General features: G+C 34.8%; 1 protein-coding gene and 1 long non-coding RNA gene across 2 annotated transcripts; both read right to left on the reverse strand.

Moving 5' to 3' along the window:
- Positions 16225-17012, reverse strand: LOC110265659. Its single transcript, XR_002351850.1, has 2 exons — positions 16903-17012; positions 16225-16663 (listed from the first exon to the last, which is right to left on the reverse strand). It is a non-coding gene; the product is annotated as an uncharacterized LOC110265659 (long non-coding RNA).
- On the reverse strand, positions 21097-22434 carry LOC110265338. The gene has a single exon (XM_021108288.1). It carries the CDS (start codon positions 22432-22434, stop codon positions 21097-21099), a length of 1338 nt encoding a protein of 445 aa, XP_020963947.1.

Here is a 22899-nt window from a genome sequence, read left to right on the forward strand (position 1 = left end):
GGGTTAGTCAAAATTAAAGAAAAAGTGCTTGATCTAGATCGCCACCTCACTTAATCATTGTCAATCTAATCAATCCCCGGCAACGGCGCCAAAAACTTGATGAGATATTTTGGTGAGAAACGAATCTCTCACTAAACATCACAATCCAACCGGCAAGTGTACCGGGTCGTATCAAGTAATAAAAACTCACGGGAGGGAGGTCGATCCCAGAAAAAGACTAGCTAAAATGGGCTAGGATGACTTGTCATCAGTGATTCTACATTTTGTTATAAAAAGACAACATTAAGTAGTTCCAACCTACAAACACTTGATGAGATACAAACCAGGAAACCATATGCTTATTTAACACCATACATGACTTACAATTTCAGAATATAATAAACAAAGCAATTAAACCAAGCACCAAAGGAACTAAGGTAGATATGCACGTAAATCCATAAAACTTTTCATAAGAGAAAGTGCATAATTCAGTCTACAACTCAACTCTGTAAGAAGAGACTCTTTAAACAACAAATCATAAGGCAACTATACAAAAAAACCATTTGATAACATAAAACAGCCAAAATTGCTAGAAAGAAATGCATAACAGCCAATCAGGTCACATATCTTCTCCAGTTACTACACCTTTGAATCCTGGCAAAGCTGGAAATCTTCGTTTGCACCTAATTGTGCTTGAGGCCCTCCAGCAGAACTAGGTCGACTAGTCAGTTGAGGGAAGTCATTCATGTCAAAACGAGAATTATCACTTGAGTTTACATCATTCAACATATCCATAACATGGCTTTGTGAAAGTGGACCACCAGCATTGGGATAAGAGTTCCCTAGCATTGAAATCACCTACGGAGATCCTGAATCAAAAAGCTCTTGTCACCACAAAGAAATACTTCAATACCTATCATAAGCTCAAATGAGTATCAATCGTAAGAAAAATATTTGTGCATTCAACATGCATGAAAACAAATATAAATGATTTCATCAAGCATATTACATACAAATCTAAAACAACCATCAGTTCTTTAACAGTTTTCAACATGTGAAAGCGAACAATGTGGTTGCATAAAAGAAGGCCAACTAATTGGATAAGCTGAACCAATGCAAACAGAAAATAAAGTCATCTTCTCTATGGCTGCACTTGCACAAAGCAAATGCAATTAGGGGTCATTGCATGAGAACATCTTTGTGGATAAGTATTGTTCAACACCATTATAATGGACATCCATAAAAATACGTACCTTGTGGAAGCACAACACTCATCAATCGATTCTGTCCCTGTACTCCTAAGCCACCATATCCACTGTTTGCACTCATCAATCGATTCTTGCCCACCTTGAGGTTGTGCATTGGCAGAATCCAGATCATGTAGCATTACATCCTTTAGGGGGAAACAAAATTCCAAATCACAAGAAACTATTACCATCAAGCCAGTGTATCAAAAACAATCTTACTGGGTGTGAGCATCTAAGTGTGTTCCTTTGCAAAACTTATCCAAATAATTTTTTTAGTGTTAAAATAACCAATGAGTCAACAACAGCACAATCATCACAATGTAATTGTTCATCATCCTCATTCTTACCATTGTTCAATTTTGGCGCCTGGATTCTAAGAAAAACACTCTTACTCTTAACCTGTTTCTTTGGAATGCCATTATATTCATGAACCCTATCTGCTCTATCGTAATCGTACCTATCCAGTTCCAAAGCCGTTGTCTCGAGAGAAGAGTCTCGCGCCTCTTCCGAGCAAGTTTTCGATTCGATACCGGAATTCAGAGGAACAACCACACGGCAACGGCGGTTTGCTCCGCCAAAGCACTTCTTACTGAACCTGGAAGCACTGCGGCGAGGGTTAGAATTTGAAGGAGAATGCGATAGCATTGAACTACGGTGACGTGAATCATGTTCGAAAAGAACAGGAACCTGAGGAACAAAGAGTGGATTGGCTGGTAAAAAAACGGGAGGGTTGAAATTGAATGCGGTAGGGTTCACAAGAACGTGGTTGGGAACCTGACGGAGATGGTGGTGGTTATACGGCAGAGGAAGAGGAATGTACGTATTTGGGCGACGGGAGTGATGAAAGAAGGGATCCATGGCGGCGGAGAGAGGAGACAAAAGGACAAACGGAGATGGAGGAAGGAGATACAGAAGATTAGGGTTCATTGTGTGGGAGCTTGATTTGGGGAAGAATTTGGGCGACGGTAGTGATGAAAGTATGGATCCATGGCGGCGGAGAGAGGAGACAGAAGGACAAACGGAGATGGGGAAGGAGATACAGAGGATTAGGTGTGTGGGAGCTTGATTTGGGGAAAAATTAAAAGATTGAATTTTTAGAAAATTACATAATCACCTACTTTGGGCTATAATTTAATTACTAATAGTTTAACCATAGTTAACATAGCAACCAATTAAAAGATGACATGTCACAGAGGGTAAATTACATGTTATTATAGGAAGGGTAGAGTAGAATTCACCATATATATATATAAACAGTAATTTCTAATAATATTTTTATCTAAATATAATATTTGAGAATATATATAATTATATATATAATGCTATATTTTTAATTAAATTAGTTAATTATTATAAAATAAAAATAAACAGATACATATATATAATAATACTGTGCATACAATAATCTTTAAATAATAAAAATTATCCTGAAACAAAATATATTTATATAATGAATATATAATATTGAGATGATCGTAATTTTAAGTATTCATACATCTCACACTAGAATAAGCATACTCATATAAATCAAAATATGCATGAGACCGCACACTTAGAGTTTACTACTAATAAACTAGGAAAAACCAAAATATTATATCATTCAAATGTATCTTCTAATAAAAGACATAATCATCAACCATACATCTTTCAATTTCCAATACTAGCTCCATCTTTGCTAATAAACCATCATGATAGGCATCTCAATCTTCACTCACATCTTCAGAATTAGCCTGCATAATTATATAAAAAAATAATTATGTTTTGAAAAAGTACAAGAAACCGAATCATAAAAACTAAAAACTGTATACCCTTTTGCTTAAAACAACAATCACATTCAAGGGGATACTATAAGTCATCATAAAAGAAATAAAAAACCGAATCATAACACAACTTCATACTAAATGAGAAGTAAAATCGGAAACTCAAGTGCATTGTGCAAGTGACAAGCAATACATTTTTCTTCCTTTTTGGTTTTAACATTATAAGAAGCTCAAACTTTGTCCAGTATGGATAAGGAGGCACAAAAACAGGGTATCCAACAGTATATTAACAGAATAATGATCTCGGAGCAACACAAAAGCACAACAAAAGCCACAAATATTGGTCCACCCTGATAATAATAATAATAAAATAACATAATGAAAAAACAAAACCAGAGAAACCAAATCACAGCTCCTTAAATTTCAAATCAAATTAAAAAGATTTGGCAGCCTCCTAAGTTCTAACAAATACAAATTTTAAACTCAACGGCAGATATTCAGAATCCTAATTAACAATTAACAATATATTAACAAATATAATGGAATAAGAAAAAACTGCTCATACCATATCTATGTTTGGAATATGAGTTGATCCATGAGCGCTATTCGCATCAATTGGAGAGTGTTGGGCGTTTTGTAACAAAGCCTCAATTTCTTCCGGCCTCATTCCAGGTTCAGATCGCTGAACTAGTAACTTAATCATGTTTCGCAATCCATGAAGCTCAGCATCTTGGTGTTGCTGTTTGGCATCTTAGTGCTGCTGTTTGGCCTTCATGTCTCCAAGTTCAGCTTTCAAAGATGTGACTTGATCTTGGTGCTCTTGCTTGAGTTCAGAAATTTCTGCATGCTTTTTTAAATCACTTCGTGTAACAGATCTTCCATAGCACCTAACCCAACCTGGTAGGTCTTTTCCAAATAAAGACTCAAAAGCTTCCTCATCTGTTTCACCAACAGCTTACCGGTTTTGGAAGTCTTCCTGATTAGAAGAAACATTTAAAATGGAATTAGTTACCATATCCCAAATTTGATTTATAATCATTAATAATTAAATGAACTCTTATACAATTGCATCTCGTGTTTCCTGATCAACTTCTTTCCTTTTCCGACTTGTTCGAGTAACAATGAACATTTCAAACCTTTTTAGTTCGTCACTTGTTTCCTTTGTCGCGCGCTACAAAATAAAGTCTTAAATAAGTAAGACTATAACAACATAACTAAAATTAACTAAACAAATGCCAGCACGAATATTAAATAAGTATACCAGAGCCACTCGTACTCTTCCAAAATTAATTGGCCCCATGCGATGTGGAAACTTTTGGTGTTCTTTGTGTTTCTTATTCTTTTCACTCATTGACTATAATTGAATAAAAAGTTAGCACATAGAAACAGAGAACAATATAATTAAATTTTTCTTCAATAAACAAAATTACACCATACAGAATAGCAGTATATATAATTGCACAAAATAAAATTCCAGAAAATAAAATTGCACAAAACAGAACAGAAAATAGAATTGCAGCAAATCAGAATCACAGCAAAAATAGAATAGCAATCTAATTATGCCCAACTTAATTACTCGCTGCTTCCAAGTCCAAAAAAAAGTTAATTCAGCAAAAATAGAATAGCAATCTAAAGCTTTATACATGATAGAATTTCCTACAGGACGCAGCATCAATTACAGTGATAAGAGTTACCTCCTTTCAGGTCACACCAAAGGAAATATATCCAAAGAAAATTCAATTCAGTTTAGGAACCCAGTAGCAATTCGAACAGTAATAATATATTTGCAATTTAGGGTAGAATATGTGTTTGTACAGCATGAGAGAGGACAGATTCCCACATTATCAATCCAATTTTCAGTATTTTTCTTATGTCTTAACAAACAGTAATATATTTGCAATTATAGTACCAACTATTTCACCTGGATTGTAGGATGACTCCAATAATAGATCAATTTTATGAAATGACCTTCTGGTACTTGTGTCGGTCAATTTTTCACCATATCTTCGATAGTATCAAAGGGAACAAAGTGCTTCTGCTTAATCTTTCCCTTGAACCGCTTCCAAGCATCCCGAATTGCTTGGATCACCCACTTTTCTCCACTATCTGGGAGGATAAACTTGGTCTGTATGATATCAACAGTGTTATATGCACCTTCCTAAATTATTCAAAAAAATCGACATTCAATAATAATAGAAGAGTCCTACGTTAACGTAGTTCCACATAAATTTCTTAGCTTTAGGAGTTACAGCATGCCAGCTAGTGTATAAAAGACTAACAAATCTTTTATTTCTACCAATTGTTCCTACAAAACTAGTTAAATTAGACACACTTTGATCGGTGGGTCCTACTGGCTGTCCAATATAAAAAATAACTTCTTCCCACTGTTCTATAGTTCTTGCATAAATCTCTTTGCAAGTTATTTTTTTCCAGGTTTTCTTCTTCTTTGGCTCTCCTAGTTTCATGCATTAGGGAAAAAATTAGGGAGTAATTAGTGATGCCAACTGAAAAATTAAGCATTATGATTTACAAAAGAATATAAAAAATTTTGATAGAAATTTCTTACCTTCGTCATCATCAATGTCCTCCATCACATGTGAATAATAATTTTCATCAAGTGGTAAGCTATCTCCCACATCATCACTTAGTTTAGAGCTTAGTCCGTCAATTTCTACAACTATCCCATTTTCTTTTAAGAATTCATCAATAGTTGTAGCCCTTACCCTTGGCTTGCTCTTTTCCTTTCTTGATCCATCTTGCTCCGACATTAAATCTTCAGCTTGTGGGGTAGTGTTTGAACTAGGCAAAGTAGTGTCATGTTGCCTTTTTTGAGTCCTATCATGTGTGAATTGAATGATCTGCTGCTGCCCTTGGTTGACTGTAGGCTGAGTAGAATTTGCACAACTCTGTTGTTGGCTTACACTTGTTGGCACGCTATTATTCATACTACAAATTGCATCGAGCTTCCTTTTAAGTTCATCTGCACCCACCTTTATAATCTTAGAATTATTCAAGCCTTGTGTTGGCGGTTCACCTTGCACTTCATGCTTCTTTTCTCAGCCATAGTCACAGTCAAGTGATTCTTTCTTTTTTTATTTTTTGGCTGTTGCGCAGGAAGGCTCGGCTGTACTTCCAAGGTTTTAGGCTTGAAATCCGTCCTTTTTCTTATTGTATCGAGTGTGCTTTGTAAATGAGTAAAATCCAGCTTCTTTGACGTAGAAGTCTTCACTCCTTTGGTTGCACTCAACTCTTTTTTACTTTTGACTACATCCAACCTTGGCATAGTTTCCTCCTTGTCATTAGGTGCTGCACCTTGCATCTCATATTGCTTGCGTTCATTTACAATCTTTTGTCTCTTGGCTTCAAATTGATGAAGCAAATTCTTACTTGATGTTGCTTTAAGATCAATAAATTCTTTATTCCTACACAAACAAATTAGTTAACTCGAGTTAATATAAGCACTAAAGTGATATATCCTATAAGAAACACTAGAAACTTGAGAAATTAAAACAAAAATATGACTTACAAATAAAAATGTGAAGAAAACTTAGTTATACATATGTACATATTAAGCAACAAATTGCTTAGGTTGACCCATCAGAATCAGAATATCCAATGAAATCTGCCTCATATTCTTGGGCAGAAGTCACCTGGGGAACCATTTCAATAACTGTAGGTCGTAGATCAATCCTCTCCAGAATAAGTTCACCATCATTAGCTGGTATGGCAAGGCTCGTTATATGCTCGTTTTGTTCATTATAGAAGGTTTGACGAGCCTCAGACTCAGATTCGTCACTTGTTTTGAATAAGTTTCTTGGGACAATTTCCATAACATAATGTTTGTTATGTTCATATGGATCTTGCACATAAAAACATTGATGTGCTTGAGATGCTAGTATGAAGGGTTCATTCTGGTAGCATTTCTTATTGAAGTGAACAAATGTAAGACCATATTTATCTCTCCCAGCATCGTACCACTCACACCGAAATAATACAACCTTAAAATGCCCAAAATAGTCTAACTCTACTATCTCAAACAATCTACCATAATAAGCTACAATGTCTTGAATTGGACTTTTATCTTTAGCACTTGCAAAGCTTGAAGTTAAAGCAGTTAATGTGACACCACTATTTTTTGTTTCTCCTTGCCTCACGCTCCACAGTGTGAAACCTGTATCCATTAATTATATATCCAGAAAATTTTCTTGCAACAGAGCTTGGACCTCGTGATAATTCTTTTAGCCAAACAGGCACATCTGGATCCCTTGCCCGAGTTTCAAACCACTGCGAGAAGGTTTTACTGTGAACTTTTACTTTTCTCCATTTTGTTCCTCGCTGATTGTTAACCTCATCCTCATGCTCTCTGTAGTTAAAAATAGTTATGTTTGATTGAAAAAATCTAAATGCACTTGATTTAGTGAATAAACATAAGTTGTATTAAGTTACCTAACATAATCTATGACTTCTTCACAATTGTGTAATACATACACATGGGCTTGAGCACTTGAAATGTCATCGAGATTAATTGGTTCTCCGTTTCCCACGCCTAATGAATGGCCTTTGTTAGAAAACAACTTTGATGGCACAACTTCGTCGTCATTAAGATCATCATCATTTTGAGGTCGCTTATTAAGTCTTGTTCGCACACCTTCATGCAAGTATCTTGAGCAGAAAGTTAAGCACTCTTCAGCCAGATATGCCTCCACAATAGAACCTTTGAGGTGACTTTTGTTGCGTACATACGACTTTAATGTACACATGTACCTTTCTGGAGGATACATCCAACGAAACTGCACTGGACCACCCAATCTCACCTCATTTGCTAAATGAATTGGAAGATGAACCATTATGTCAAAAAAACTAGGGGAAAAGATCCTCTCAAGGTGGCATAATGTTTCCACAATCTCTAACTCTAGTCAATCTATCTCTTCCAGTGTGATGAACTTTTTGCATAAGCGACGAAAAAAAGAACTTAGTCGAATCAACAGAATGGCCACATGATCCGGAAGGATGCTTTTAATCAGTATTGGTAGTAAATAGTGTAGCAAAAAATGAGCATCGTGGGTCTTATAGCCAGAAACTTTTCTTTCTCCTAGATGTACACACCGTGATATATTAAAAGTACTACCATCAAGTAGCTTTGTTGTCTTCAAAATGCCACAAAAAATTGACTTCTCTGCAGCAGTCATAGAAAAGCATGCCTTTGCCAACTTTGTTCTCTTGCCATTATTCACTTCCTTTGGTTGAAGATTTTTCCAGATCCCCAAATCTTTTAAGTCATATCGAGCATTCAAATGGTCCTTTGTCTTGCTTGGGATATCCAAGAGATTTCCAATTACACTGTCAAGTATGTTCTTCTCTATGTGCATGACATCTAAGTTGTGATGCAGTGGGTTCTTGTGCTAGTAAGGCAATTCAAAGAAAATTGATCTTTTTTTCCAATTCCATGGGAAACTATTTGATGTACTTTGCTTCTTCCTAAAAACATTATCAACATTTTGTAGCAGCTCAAAAATTTTCGTTCCTTCAATAACAGGTGGAGGGGGTCTTAATTCCTGTTTCCCATTAAAAGACCTTGTATTGGTTCTCCATGGATGATCCATGGTTAAAAAGACACGATGGTCAATATAAACTGTCTTCCGACTATGTTTTAGTTGTAGATAAGAGGTATTTTTGTTGCAACAAGGGCAAGCCAATTTTCCCTTTGTACTTCACCCAGACAACATAGCATATGCAGGAAAATCATTGATTGTCCACAAAAGAGCTGTCCGTATTTGAAAGGTCTCATTCTTTGATGCATCATAAGTTTCGACCCCTATTTCCCACAACAACTTCAAGTCTTCTATCAATGGTTGTAGATACACATTAATATCTTTACCAGGTGATTGTGGCCCAGGAATAAGCAAAGAAAGCATACAATATTCAGGTTTTATTCACATCCACGGAGGCAAGTTGTATACCATCAACATCATAGGCCACGTGCTCCATGAAATGTTCATGCTACGAAATGGGTTGAACCCATCACTTGACAAGCCTAGTCTAATATTGTGTGATTCTTTTGCAAAGTCTTCATCCATTTCATTAAAGTTCTTCCATGCCAGGCCATCAGCAGGATGCTTTAACGTCCCATCTTTAATGCGCTCCTCATCATGCCACCTCAGACTAGCTGCCGTCTTTGAGCACATAAATAATCTTTGAAGTATCGGAATTATAGGAAAGTATCTCAGAGTCTTTGCAAGAATAGGACGACCTTTCTTGTGAGGTTGGTTCTTGCTACTATCACTAGAATTTTCGGTATATCGAAAAGTTCCTCATACACGACATTGTTTTTCATCCTTTAGTTCTTTCCTATACAGGAGGCAATCATTTGGACAAGCATCGATTTTTTGATAATCTAGACCTAAATCTCTTATCATAGCCTTCGTCTTATGGAAATATGAAGGTATGTTAATGTTAGGTATTGCCTCTTTCAATAGCTCAAGAAGGGAAGTGAAGGATGCATTGCTCCAACCGTGCAAACACTTTAATAAGTACAGACGGATGGTAAAAGATAATTTAGAAAATTTCTTGCAACCCGGGTATAACTCTTGACTTGCCCCATCTATTAAATTGTAAAACTTTTTAGCCTCTTCATTTTGGCCTACAGTAACACCCTCAGCGTGAGGCACATCTCCAAATGCATCATTAAGCAGTCCTTCGATGTCATCGCATGCACCTTCTTCATCATCCGTGTCATCATCAACCACCATTGGGATTGTCCATTCCCCGTGATTAATCCATGTTCTATATCCCTTAACAAATTCGTCGGCGACTAAATGGTCAAATAGCACATCTCTTCTATACCACTCAATGTTATAACACCTCTTACAAGGACAATGAATTTGTTGTCCTTCCAGTTCTCCCTCAGAGTATGCAAAGTCTAAGAAACTAATAACACCATTGATATACTCTTCACTATACCTCGGTAGATCCATCCAATCCTTTGGCATATCACAAAACCTAACCGATAATTTATAAATTTTTTAGGAGGAAAATTTATAAGGGGTCGCAAAGTGAAGATAACAAGAATAGAGGAGGAAGGGTGTTATGAAATATAAGGAAAATGGGCAATGAAAAGGACTTTCATAGCCTTGTAGTTAGGTTGGGAAATAGTTCCTAATCTTAGAAGTAATTCTCTAAATATTTTACTAGAAACTCATTGAAGTAAAGCAAATAAAGGAAAAAAAAGAATTTATTGTGCATAAATATTAAGTTAAATTGTAACTTCAAACTAATAAAACATCGAGGTGAAGCTACACATGAATTAATATATAATCATAAAGTGAAAAGAAAAAGTATGTATTGTACCTTGCCATGACATGATCAACGTTTTGACAAAATTCACTTGGGAGCTTTAACCAAAAACTCCAATCTGTTTGTTACCAAATAAAATTCTAAGATATTAAAGTATAATCATATTTAGTCTTGATTTATTTTTATAAATTCTAAACTGATATATTTAAAATGTAAGAAAAAAAATTAAATAGTAAAAAATGGTAGAGCAACCTGTTGTTGTTACCATAATTAAAATAAAATAAAATAATATAACAAGCTAATATATATTGCAATTGGTTATTACAGTAGTTGACAAATTGAAATGAGTAAGTAATGAGTGTGTGCGTTCAATTTATTGAGAGAGACAAAGTGACTCAGCTGGGTTGCCACCCTTCTATTTTATTTGTTTTTATATTTTAAATTTTTTAGTATTTGTCCGCTCCTCATAACCAAGTATCTTTAAATAGGACATTCCAGTGCATCAATTTGCCATTATCATGTCACTCCTTAAGAAAATAACAGTATGATTATGCTGCTAAACTTATAAAATAATTCTTTTTTGGGTTAAACATTCCTGACTTGGCCTAAACAAGCAAGGTTTAATTCCAACTCTCACAAAAGATAGTATACAAGTTAATTTTGAGTATACTTGGCGTTAATTAGTAGATGCATGACTACAAAAACATTATTTATATATTAAGATTAATTATTATATATTTATATATATATATTATTTAATTTTTTTAATATATATTTTATATTAATAATTAATTTTAATAGTGGATTTTAATGTTTTTTACTTGACATGACTAATACGGCAAAATGTTACTAGCTAGTAGCTACGGTTAACAACCAATGCGGTTTTGGACTGGTCAGCAAAAGGTGCAGTATTGGTGTAACCGTGTAAGTGATATAGTTATAACATGCATATTGTGATGAATTGGTTATTATAGTAGTTGACAAATTTCATATATATACAGTTCCAACAAATGAATTTGGTATCTATATATATACATATGTATGAATCTTAAAAGGATAGAATTGAAAGAAAAAAAAACTATAAATTAGTACCAAGTCCATGAGGGAGACAGACAGAGACACAATGTTATGTTCTGATTTGTAAATTCATGAAATAATTATAATTTAGGAAATAAAGTCAAGTCACAAGGGGCATTATTGCAATTGCATCCAAAAATTTCACCACTGCACCTTTGCTATAATTAAACTAAAAACCCTTGATTTTAACTCCTCTTTTGCACTCATATGAAATCCCCAAATTCTACACTCTTGTTATTATTACCAAAAATCCATCTTCCATCCATTGACTAAAGCCAAAATAAGAGGACCAAAAGCCACCATTTTACACTCATCTCTAAAGTGGTTATTGTTGGTACCACAGAAAAAGAATTCAAATCCACCATAATATTTTAATAGCTTTCACTACCTAATTCCCATATCAATTTAGAGTACCATTTATGTATTGGTATCTGTGGAACTGGTTACATGATTCTTTTAATAAGATATTTATGAAGCAATTAGTGTAAACATAATATATCCACCTAGATCCAGGCATCCATATATTTTGAAATTATTCATTATAAGATAAGATGTAAGTTGAACAAATATGCATTGTTTTAGCAATTATTAGTGGTATTGTTCTGCTGGATCATAAGAATTATTATAATGTAGATTCAGGTAGGAACTTAGGAACTAAAATCGTAATAACAATGTGAAGTTGTTCTTGTGTTATACTGAAAGATAATGTATATCAACAAGGAATTAAAATGAAAGTTGGCTTACGAACTATACATCACTCACCTGCGTAAACGGAATGAAACCCCAATCCCAAATTCATGAGTTCTCCTGTGCCGCAACAATCCCAAATTCACGAGTTCTGCTGCGCCGCAACAATAACGAAATGAAACCCGCAAATTATGAGTTCTCCTGCGCCGCAACATTAGCATGCATGTTCGTCAATTCATTAATTCACAGGTTTTTGTATCAAACCCCCCAAATTGCAACCCTAAAATTGGAACCCTACCATCTCAGATTTTAGAAACCAAAAGAAGGTGAATACATACCTTCTTGTAAAAAGGTGAGCGAATAAAGAGAGGGTTTCAGTCGAGCTTAGAGTCTTCCTGATGTCAACGCGCAGCGAAGAGAACCGGCGATGAAGATGAATGGCGGCGTGGTGAGTGGTGAGTGGTGAGTGATGAAGGTGAGTGGTGGAGATGGTGATGCCGTGAGCAGTGACGCCGTGAGTGGTCTTCTCTGATTTGGGGGTGATGATGAAGGAAATCGTAGCTAGGGATCGCGAGTGTTATGTTTTCACTGGCCAAGTTGTTTTTTTTATTTGCCTAAGTGTCTGTACGCGTGCGTGTATCATTTGGTGAAAGGTGAAAAAATTTTACTAAGTGTTAGTAGATGTTTGACTTGAAATACATTAGGCAACACTTTTAAAATGCACCTGAAACATGACAAATAAGCTACACTTTAAAAGTGCTCTCTTTGGTGTAAAAAGTGAACCCATAACTCTTAAGTTAAGGCTATGCTTTATAAGTGATCTTTATAATATCTAAGGCATCACTTTTCAAGTGATGCCACAAATGTGTTTCCTATTCTCCTACAAAAAGGAAACACGGAGAAAAGCGTAGCCTATTCCTAGAATAGGCTACGCTTTAAATGTAGCTTAAAAAAAGTGCGGCTGAATGGGTATTTTTCTTGTAGTGTTAATAAACAAAGCTAAACATGAAATTAAACTTATTTACCAATATATACAAAAAGGAAAATGAAAAGATGTTACCATGGTGGGGTGTCTCCCACCTAACACTTTTATTTATTGTCCTTAAGTTGGACTTATGGGGAGCTTTAATCAAGGAGGCTTGTGCTTGAATTCATCTTTGAACATCCACCAATGCTTGGATTTTAAATGATTGCTAGAATTCCCAATCAAGTGCACTAAACCTTGGTGAAGTTCTCCACAAGCTTGGAGCTCCCAAAGTTGATCCTCCTCTTGTAATCCGGGATCCCAAACCTTGTTTTCACACCCGTCTTCAAGTTGATCATGTTAATTCCCTCTGGGTGGCATGCTCACCTTAGAATTCTCGATTAGGCACCAAACTATCCTCCTAGACCCATCTAATTGAGCACTAGTCCAACCCTTGCATCTAATCCTTGAAGCCTCAACCATAATGGGCCTATTTACAACGCCAACCACTTAGAGTAATAAGTTTTACCCACTCAAATGAAGAATTAGATGGCGGCCTAGGTAGAAAAGTTTTCAATGATCTTGATAAAGCACATTTCACTCCCGTCCATCCTCTTCTAAGGGCTTTCACCACTTGACAAGATTTTCAAGCTCTACCTCTTGCCAAGCTTCCTCAAGTTCAAATGCTTCCTCATAAATTTCTTCTAGATCTTTCCCATCACTCAAATCATATCTTGGAGGTTGAGTTAAATCTACCTCAACATCAAATCCAAGTTCAATGGGGAAGGACTCGTCAGGCTCAAAAGGATCATATGTTGATGCGGAATCATCATAAATAAGTGGGTTGGTTGCTTGCCCCATCTCTTCCAATTCTTCATTCACAATATGACTTGGAAGTTGTGCACTATCCTCCTCAACATCACTTTTAAACTGCTTGGAAGAGGGTTCTACAACTTTAGATTCCTCCTTGCATTCAACATCTCCTACATCTTTAACCACTTCTTCCGTTTCAATTATCTCTACTTCCTCCTCTTGTTGCAATTCTTGCTTCAACTCTTTTTCTTCATCTTGAAGCTTCAAATTCACTCCCTCATTACACTCCTTAACTAGTCTTCTACATTCAACATTGGGAGTGTCTAGATTGCATGAGCTTAGGTAGGAAGCAATGTGGTTAACGGCTTCTGCCATGGTAGCAACCATGATTTCTAGCTTCCTTAGCTCCTTTTGCTCCTCTTTTTGCTTTTGGATATAAGAGTAGATTTCTCTTTGTTATTCTTGTAAGAATGTATGGAGAGCTTCATCCATTGAAGAAGGTGGTGGAAGTGAGGGTTCATTATTTAGGAGAAAGGTATTGTAGTTGGAAGGTGGTTCATATTGGTGAAAGTCTTGAGGTAGTGTATAAGAAAATGGTGGTTCTTGGGAATATTGGTGTTGGAATGGTGGTGGCTCTAGGTATGGTTCATATGGTTGTTGGTATGGTGGACACGAGTTAGGATTATATGGAGGTGAATGGTGGTATGGAGCTTGTGAGTAGGGTTGTTGAGGGCTATGTTGAGGACAATACGGGTCACCACATCCATTAGGTTGGTAAGCATTAGGAGTTAGATTATACCTATAAGAAACTGGAGGAGGTTGTTGCCACGAAGGTTGTCTATACGCTTGAGGCTCCTCCTACCTTGGATTACCAAATCCTTAATGCAAACCTCCATTAAAGCTTACATTTCCTACAACATAGTTTAAACTAAACTCATAGCCAAAGGGATGAGAATTCATAGTAGAAAAAGGGAAACAAAAACAAAAATAAAGAAGAGATAAAGAAAACAAACTCCTAAACCAAAACTAGTAAACCAACAAAAAGCAGACTATTCACAATATTCACATATGAACAATAACCAATAATAAGCACACATTGCAATTTCCCGGCAACGGCGCCAAAAACTTGAAAGAGGGGAATCGTCGGCATAGAAATTTCTTCTCAATAAGAAAATATCTTCGTTGCAAGTATAGTTCCAAACCAACAAATAACACTCAATCAAAGTTTAATTTTGGTTGTCACAAGTTCAACCCAATAAAAATAACCGAGAGTATTAGTCTTGGGTCGTTCTCCCTAGGAATTACAATCAAGTGCTCAATTATTGGTTATGAGGTTCAAGGGGTTGGGTTGATAAAACAAGAACTTAAAAAGGCAAGATTTTAAATGACAATAAAATAAAGAAAACAACTAAAGAAAGCAATTACTAAAAGAGGCATTCATGACAAGAATTGAGAAACTACAACAAATAAGGCTTTTCGCAACGGTCAAAAACCGTTGCAGTAGATTGAAAAACCGTTCCCAAAACTTTAGGCAACATTTTGGCAACGATTTTTGACCTGTGGTATATGCGGCCGTTACCAATGCTCAAAGGCAACGGTTTTTTACCTAAGGCAACGGTAACAGAAAAACCGTTGCCACAGTTAGTGGCATAGACAACTGTTTTGACGGAAAATTTTAAACAACAGTTTTGATCCGTTACTCAATAAGCAACGGTTTAGAATTGTTCCTATTAATATGACAACGGTTTTAAACTGTTATGGTTTTATTATTCACATAGCCAACGGTTTTAAACCGTTACTGTTGGTGCTAGGTTTTGGCAACGGTTTTAAAACCATTTCTAGTTTATAGTCATCTAGGACAACGGTTTTAAAACGTTACCGTTGGAGTCGTATTTTGGCAACAGTTTTATTATGTAGTCATCTTTGACAATGGTTTTAATACCATTGTCTTTTGTAACTATTGACAACGATATTTTTGTAATATATAATTTTTTGTTTACAATAGTTTTCTCGTGAATGAAATTAATTTTAGTTTTTTTAATTATTTAGTGTCAATAAATAATCTAAACTATTTGAATCAAGTCACTAAAGAAAAATAATTGAATATTTTCCATCAAATTTAACTTATAAAAATTGTTGTAAGATCCACAATATTATCTAAGTTTGCAAAAAATATAATAACAAAAGAGAGTTGAATAGCTAAGTAGCAAATAGTCATCATGTCCACAAGTTCACGACTTTTACTTTGTAACATTTGCTTTTAAAAATTTGACCTTAATCAAGTTCGATTTCCCCTTCAACATAGTTTTCCTGTAAACAAAAAAAAAATCAAATATAAAACTACACATCTTTAATACTAATAATGTTAAATAAAAATGTTTGAGAGAGAGAGGACAAACATATATATCATAACATTCTTCTATTTAGATACACAAAACAATTGAATCAACATCATCATAATCAACCATTATTTAAGATATGATAACATATAGAAACTTTAACAACAAATAATACCTCTTCATGCGCATCATTGTTCGAATTGCCTAAAGTGCTTCCTAATTGAGCAGCTAACATGTCAAGGTCCACTCCTGAGCTTTTTTGTTGCAGCATCATCTTAACAAGCGATTTTAGTTCATCTACTTCTTTTTGCATCACATCAACCTTATTCTCTAATGTTGTTTTCTCAGTTGCATGTTGCTGCTTAAGGGTGGCAATTTCTTCATTTTTCTTCAACAAAGTAGGTGTGGTAACTCTTCCGTGACATCGCACTCTCCCTGCCTTCTCTTTCCCAAATATGGATTTGAAAGCTCTAATTGCTGATTCTTTAGACTTTTTATTCTCAGCTTACAATTGTGCCTATATTAACGTGAAGAAAAATAATAGTAATAAAATAAGAGTAAATACACAATTGGACTAAAAGCATATATCATTTGACAACATCGAAACAAATAATAGAGATTAAGAATAATGTCAAGATTCTTTAACTGAACGCAAGCATAAAAGTAACCACAAGTGATGGACAAATTGCCAAGACACAAGAAATCCATAACCTATTTTAACCAAATTAACTCCTAATACTTACAATAACATCCAGAGTGTCTTCATCCAATGATTTTCCCTTTGTGCTTTGGCGAGTCTCAACAAATATTTCTGCTTGAGTAGGTGGTTCATTATTTTCCTTAGAAGCAGCCTATAAATCCAATTCAAATAGCATTTATATAGAGTTAAAAGGCACACTACACATAAACATACAAATTCACAAAGAATTAAAAATTGTACCAATCTTACACGTATTCTTACAAAATTTATTGGTCCCTTTCGATGCCTAAATTTCTGTTGTGCCCTATTTTTCTTATTCTGTGCAGACATTTTCTACATAACAAGAGACAAGTATTATCAACAAATCATCATACTTCACTCATATGTGTATATAATATAATTGCATAAATAATTACACTAAGTTTCACATGTCTTACCTTAACTTTCTCAGTTCTCCAATAAGCAATTAACTTGCAAAAATGACTCTCAGGTATGCTCTTAAGATGATTTTTCAACATCTCATTAACACATTTGTATGGCAGAAAATGAGTTTGATTTATTGTGGTCTTATACCTTCTCTAGTTATCATTGATACGAGTAAGGACCATCCTCTTTCCTTCAGTTGGAATAATGAATTTAGCTTATAAAACACAAATATTACTTGCTAGTAAGAATAAAATACATGTGTACATTTCCAGATACTTTCTAAAAGAAACAAGACTAAAGTTCTCACTTGAACATATTCCCAAATGGCTTATTTATCTTTAATCCCCTTCCAATTTGTGTAAATTAATGGACAAAAATCTGAATTCCTTGCCACTGTGCCAAAAAATTTGCTCAAGTTGTTTACAACTTCATCAGTAGGACCAATTGCCTCTCCTTCAATATCTAGAGTAATTTCTTCTCTATCTTCCAACTGTCTTCCATGAATCTTCAAGCATTGTGTAGGTCCTCGTGTTTTTTTCACTGTTGTCTCTATACAAAGATACTAATTATATACCATCCCTCTTATTGATTTATAATATATTTAATTGAAAAAAAAGAACAAATTAATGTAACCTATTGAGTTGAATTTAGTCACGAAACAAAACTAAAGTAACAAATTACCAAATTCAATTAACAAATTGGAATTCAATTAACACAAATTTTTAGAAATTTCGGCAGCATTCTGGTAGTAAATAGAATATTTCTGAATTTAAACAAACAGCAAAATCAACCCATATGAACTCACTAAAATCAAATCAGCACTAATCAGGATCAATTTATATGAATTAAACGATAGCAAGCGAAAATGGCAATCAGCAGCAATATAAAAATTAGCATAATAAGGCTATCATCATCATTGCTCAATCAAAACAAGGCATGTTCTCAGCCATTAACAAGGATAAAACAGCACTATATGATTTGAAACCGTTCATTCAAAGCATCAACAGCAACCAAAAAGTTCAACCTAAATCAATTACAAATCAGATATAACTTCCTTACCACCTATAATCCACTAAGCATGCATAACTAAACTGACTAATCTAACAAAAACTGAACAAACTAATTAAACTAAGAAAATGTAAATAGGAAAAAAATTGAGAACCTGCAAAAAGTTTACCTTTCAAAGTATTGTCTATGTTCTCAGCCTCAGTTGGATTAATATAATCCTTGTCCTGCTCCTCTATAATATCTCCTTCATTCTCATCCAATTGCTCTTCACCATCAGGTTCATTGTTAAGTTTAAGAAATGTATCAATCGGTATTGAAGCAAATTGACGTGTTTTTCCCTTCTTAGTTGGCCTTTCTTGCAAGCTGCCACACTTTTCAATATCATCTTCAATTGTGGTCTCTTTTCTCTTCAAATCTTGACTCATTCTAGAATTTACTTCTATAGTATTCTTGTGAGCCATTGCAGTAGATTTAGAAGGAAGTTCTTTTTCTTGTCTACATGTTGATCCTTGTGAGTAAGTCATACTTGTTTCCATCTGTACTTTACTTTTCTTCAAATTCTACCCTTTTTCTTTTGCAACTTTTGGCTTTTCTACAAAATTCTGCTTATCATTTGCTTGGACACCATTTTTTCTTAACTTCTTCACCCTTTCCCTATCACTAAGGGTTTTTATCCACTTAAGTAGTGGAGGTAGTTGATGTTGCTGCTGACCAGAAGACATCTTTTCTCGCTTAACTTCCATATTTTTGAAGAACTTTACACACAATTCAGCACTTGACTTTGAATCTATCTCATGTTCAATGAATTTTTTGAACATTTTCTGAAAAAGGAAATAAACTAATGAGATTAGTATACATCGTAAAAAATCTATTAACATAATAGTAAAAAACCAAATCACATATTAAAAGAACTAAGAATCTATAAGAAATGCACCTGTTCATAAATAATTACACCAAAAATAAAAGTAAAAAAAAATATTCTATGTTAAGAAGAGAAATCTCCTTGAAGATTAGAATCATCATCATATTCAGCTTGTTGTAGAACAAGTGAAGGTTGCTCAATGATTGTATTTGGCATGTTTTCTCTAGTCTATTGAACTTCACAATTATCCTTTGGCACAAACAAATTATTCGCTTGATCAAAGGGGTCCTTCTGATTAGACTCTTCGGCTTCAACATCATACCCATCATACATATTGAATAAATTCCTTGGCATTGTGTCCAAGACATAATGCTTGTCTTTGTTAAAAGGGTCTTGAATATAAAAGCATTGGTGGACTTGTGAAGCTAATACAAAAGAATCATCCCGAGAACATCTTTTATTAAAATGAACTGAAGTTAGACCAAAATTCTCTTCTTTAACTTCAAACCAATCACAATTGAAGAGAACAAATTTGAAACATGCATAATAGTCTAACTCAATTATGTCATTTATTTCACTAAAATATGTTACGGATTTTGTCATTGGGTTGTTGTCTTTGGCACTAGCAAAGCTTGGTGTTTCGCACACCAAAGTCACACCACTGTTTTGAGTTGTGTGGCTTGCATCATGTTCTCTAGTTTGAAATTTGTAGCCATTGATTACATAACTAGAAAATCGTTTTGCAACTGTGTTTAGGCCTCTAGACAAATCTTTAAGTTGTTTCGGAACATCTTCATGAGAAGCACGTTCTTTGAACCATTCACTAAAATCATGGCTTAGAGTTTTTGCCTTCTTCCATTTTCTACCTTTAGTTTGATTGTTGACATGTCCCTCATACTCTCTAAAGTAAGTAAAAAGAGAATAAGTTAAATTTGCTAATAGAGAATTGGTAATTGGAAAATATATAAGAAAAATATCTAATGTAGTCTTTAACTTTATCACAATTGAATAAGATGTACCGATGAGCTTGTATATTTTGAGTTGGTATCTAGAGAAAAAGGTTGCCCTTTCCTCTTTCCACCAATTGGTCGCCCCAAGCATACAAAATAGCTATCATGACATACGTCAGCTTCACTACAATTATCATAATTTTGTGTCCTCCTACTCAGCCTTGTATCCACATTAGGACTTAAATACCTTGAGCAAAATGTCAAGCATTCCTCGGCTAAATATCCTTCAGCAATTGAACCTTCGGGGCAGCTCTTATTGCGAACGTAGGACTTTAACCTACACAGATATCTCTCGATGGGGGTACATCAACCTAAATTGAACTGGGCCACCCAACCTCAACTCGTTTACCAGATGAATAGGCAAATGTACCATTATATCAAAGAAACTAGGAGGAAATATTCTTTCCAATTGGCACAAAATTTCTCTAATATCTACTTCCAAATGATCTATTGTATCATTTTCAACAATTTTTTGGCACAAGGAACGAAAAAATGAACCTAGTTAAATTAAAGGGCTAGCTACTTGATTCTGCATTGTGCATTTTATAGCTACTTACAACAAATAATGCAACATAAAATAAGCATCATGACTTTTGTAGCATGATATCTTTTTCTCAGCAACATGAACACACTGAGAAATATTTGAGACACAACCAGATGGCAATTTTACTAACTTCAAAATATCACAAAAAATGGTTTTTTCTTGATTAGTAAGGTTAAAACAAGCCTTAGAAATTTTTGCTTTCTTTCCACCATCTATCTCCTTTGGTTGAAGTTTTTTTCTTATGCCCATATCTTTGAGATCATAACGAGCATTTGCATGATCTTTGGACTTTCCTGGAATGTCTAATAAAGTTCCAAGTATGTTATCACATATGTTTTTCTCGATGTGCATAACATCAAGACAATGGCGCAATGTATTTTGCTTCCATTATGGCAATTCAAAGAAAATGGACCTTTTCTTCCATGGACCATCAATTTTATTTTTTTGCTTCTTTCCAAATACATTATCAAAATCTTTCAAATCTTCAAAAATTTGTTCCTCATATAATAAAGCTGGTGAAGACCTCAATTCAACATCGCCATTGAAAGATCTTTTGTCCATCCTATATGGATGATCCATAGCCAAAAATTTACGGTGATCCATGTAGCATATCTTCCGGCTATGTTTTAAATAACAAGAGAAGGTGTCATAATTACAACAAGGACATGCTAACTTTCCCTTTGTGCTCCAACCGGATAACATAGCATAAGCTGAAAAGTCACTTATGGTCCATAAAAGTGCTGCATGTAGTTGAAAAGTTTTATTCTTTGAAGCATCATATGTTTCCACTCCAACTTCCCATAAAACCTTCAACTCTTTAATTAATGGCTGAAGATAGACATTAATGCTTTTTCCAGGTGAACATGGTCCAGGGATGAGCAAGGACATCATGACATACTCTGGTTTCATGCAACACCATAAAGGAAGATTGTATGCGACCAAAACTACCGGCCATGTACTATGGGAGATGCTCATGGTTCTAAATAGATTAAATCCATCGCTAGCTAGCCCTAATCTTATGTTACGAGATTCTTTAGCAAAATCGGGATGAAGCCTGTCAAAGTCCTTCCATGATTGGCCATCAGCTGGGTGTCTTAACTTTCCATCCTTTGAACGATTTTCATCGTGCCACCTTAATGATTCAGCTGTTTTTGAACACAAGAATAGCTTCTTAAGCCTTGGAATCAGTGGAAAATGCCTCAAAACCTTCGTAGGCACAGGTTTTTTCTTCAACTTATCAACTTTTATATCTACCTCAACATTTTCTATGTACTTGGAAGCTCCACAAATTGGACAAAATTCATCGTCTTCATATGTATCCCAGAACAGAACACAATCGTTGGGACAAGCATGAATTTTATTATAACCAAGTCCTAAATCTTTTACCATGGCCTTGATTTTATTAAAAGAATCAGGAATATTCAAATGAGGAATCACTTCTTTCAGTAATTCAAGTAGAGCAGTAAAGGATGCGTTGCTCCAACCATTAAGAGTCTTCAACAAATACAATCGGATAATGAATGATAATGTCGAAAATTTTTTACAGCCAGGATATAACTCTTGTTTTCCTTCTTCAAGCAAGTTATAAAACTTTTTTACATCTTCGTTTGGCCCATCACCATCTTTATCTCCTTCAAGCACATGCCGAAACGTCTCGTTTAGCAGCCCATGAATGTCGTCGACAAATCCTTCATGGACTTCACTCTCATCGGATTCACTATCCATGTCACTTATCCTTTCGCTGTGATGAACCCACACAGTGTAACCTTTTTGAAATTCCTTACTTATTAAATGATCATAAACTTCATCCCTTCACCCCCAACTAAAATTATTACATATAGAATAAGGACAAAGAATTTCTTGTCCTTATGGTCTACCTTTAGAAAAGGCAAAATCAAAAAATGAATTAACACCATGTTGGTAACCCTCAGTATGTCTTGGTAAACTAGTCTACCATTTGTCCGTTACTTTGTCAACTAAAATAAAAGACACAGACATATGTTTTAGACTAACTATAAGTGATTTTTTCAATCAAGAGCTTATTGCATCTAAAGAATTTCTAGAAGTCAACCACACATATTCAAAAGAGAACATCTCAACCAATCATGAGACTAACAATTTGTATCTAACAAACTATGCAAAGAAGCTTAAGCAATCAATTAATCAGTAAATATTCTTAACAATTACATG

The sequence above is a fragment of the Arachis ipaensis genome, chromosome B08 (assembly GCF_000816755.2).
Source record: "Arachis ipaensis cultivar K30076 chromosome B08, Araip1.1, whole genome shotgun sequence".
Taxonomy (NCBI): Eukaryota; Viridiplantae; Streptophyta; class Magnoliopsida; order Fabales; family Fabaceae; genus Arachis; species Arachis ipaensis.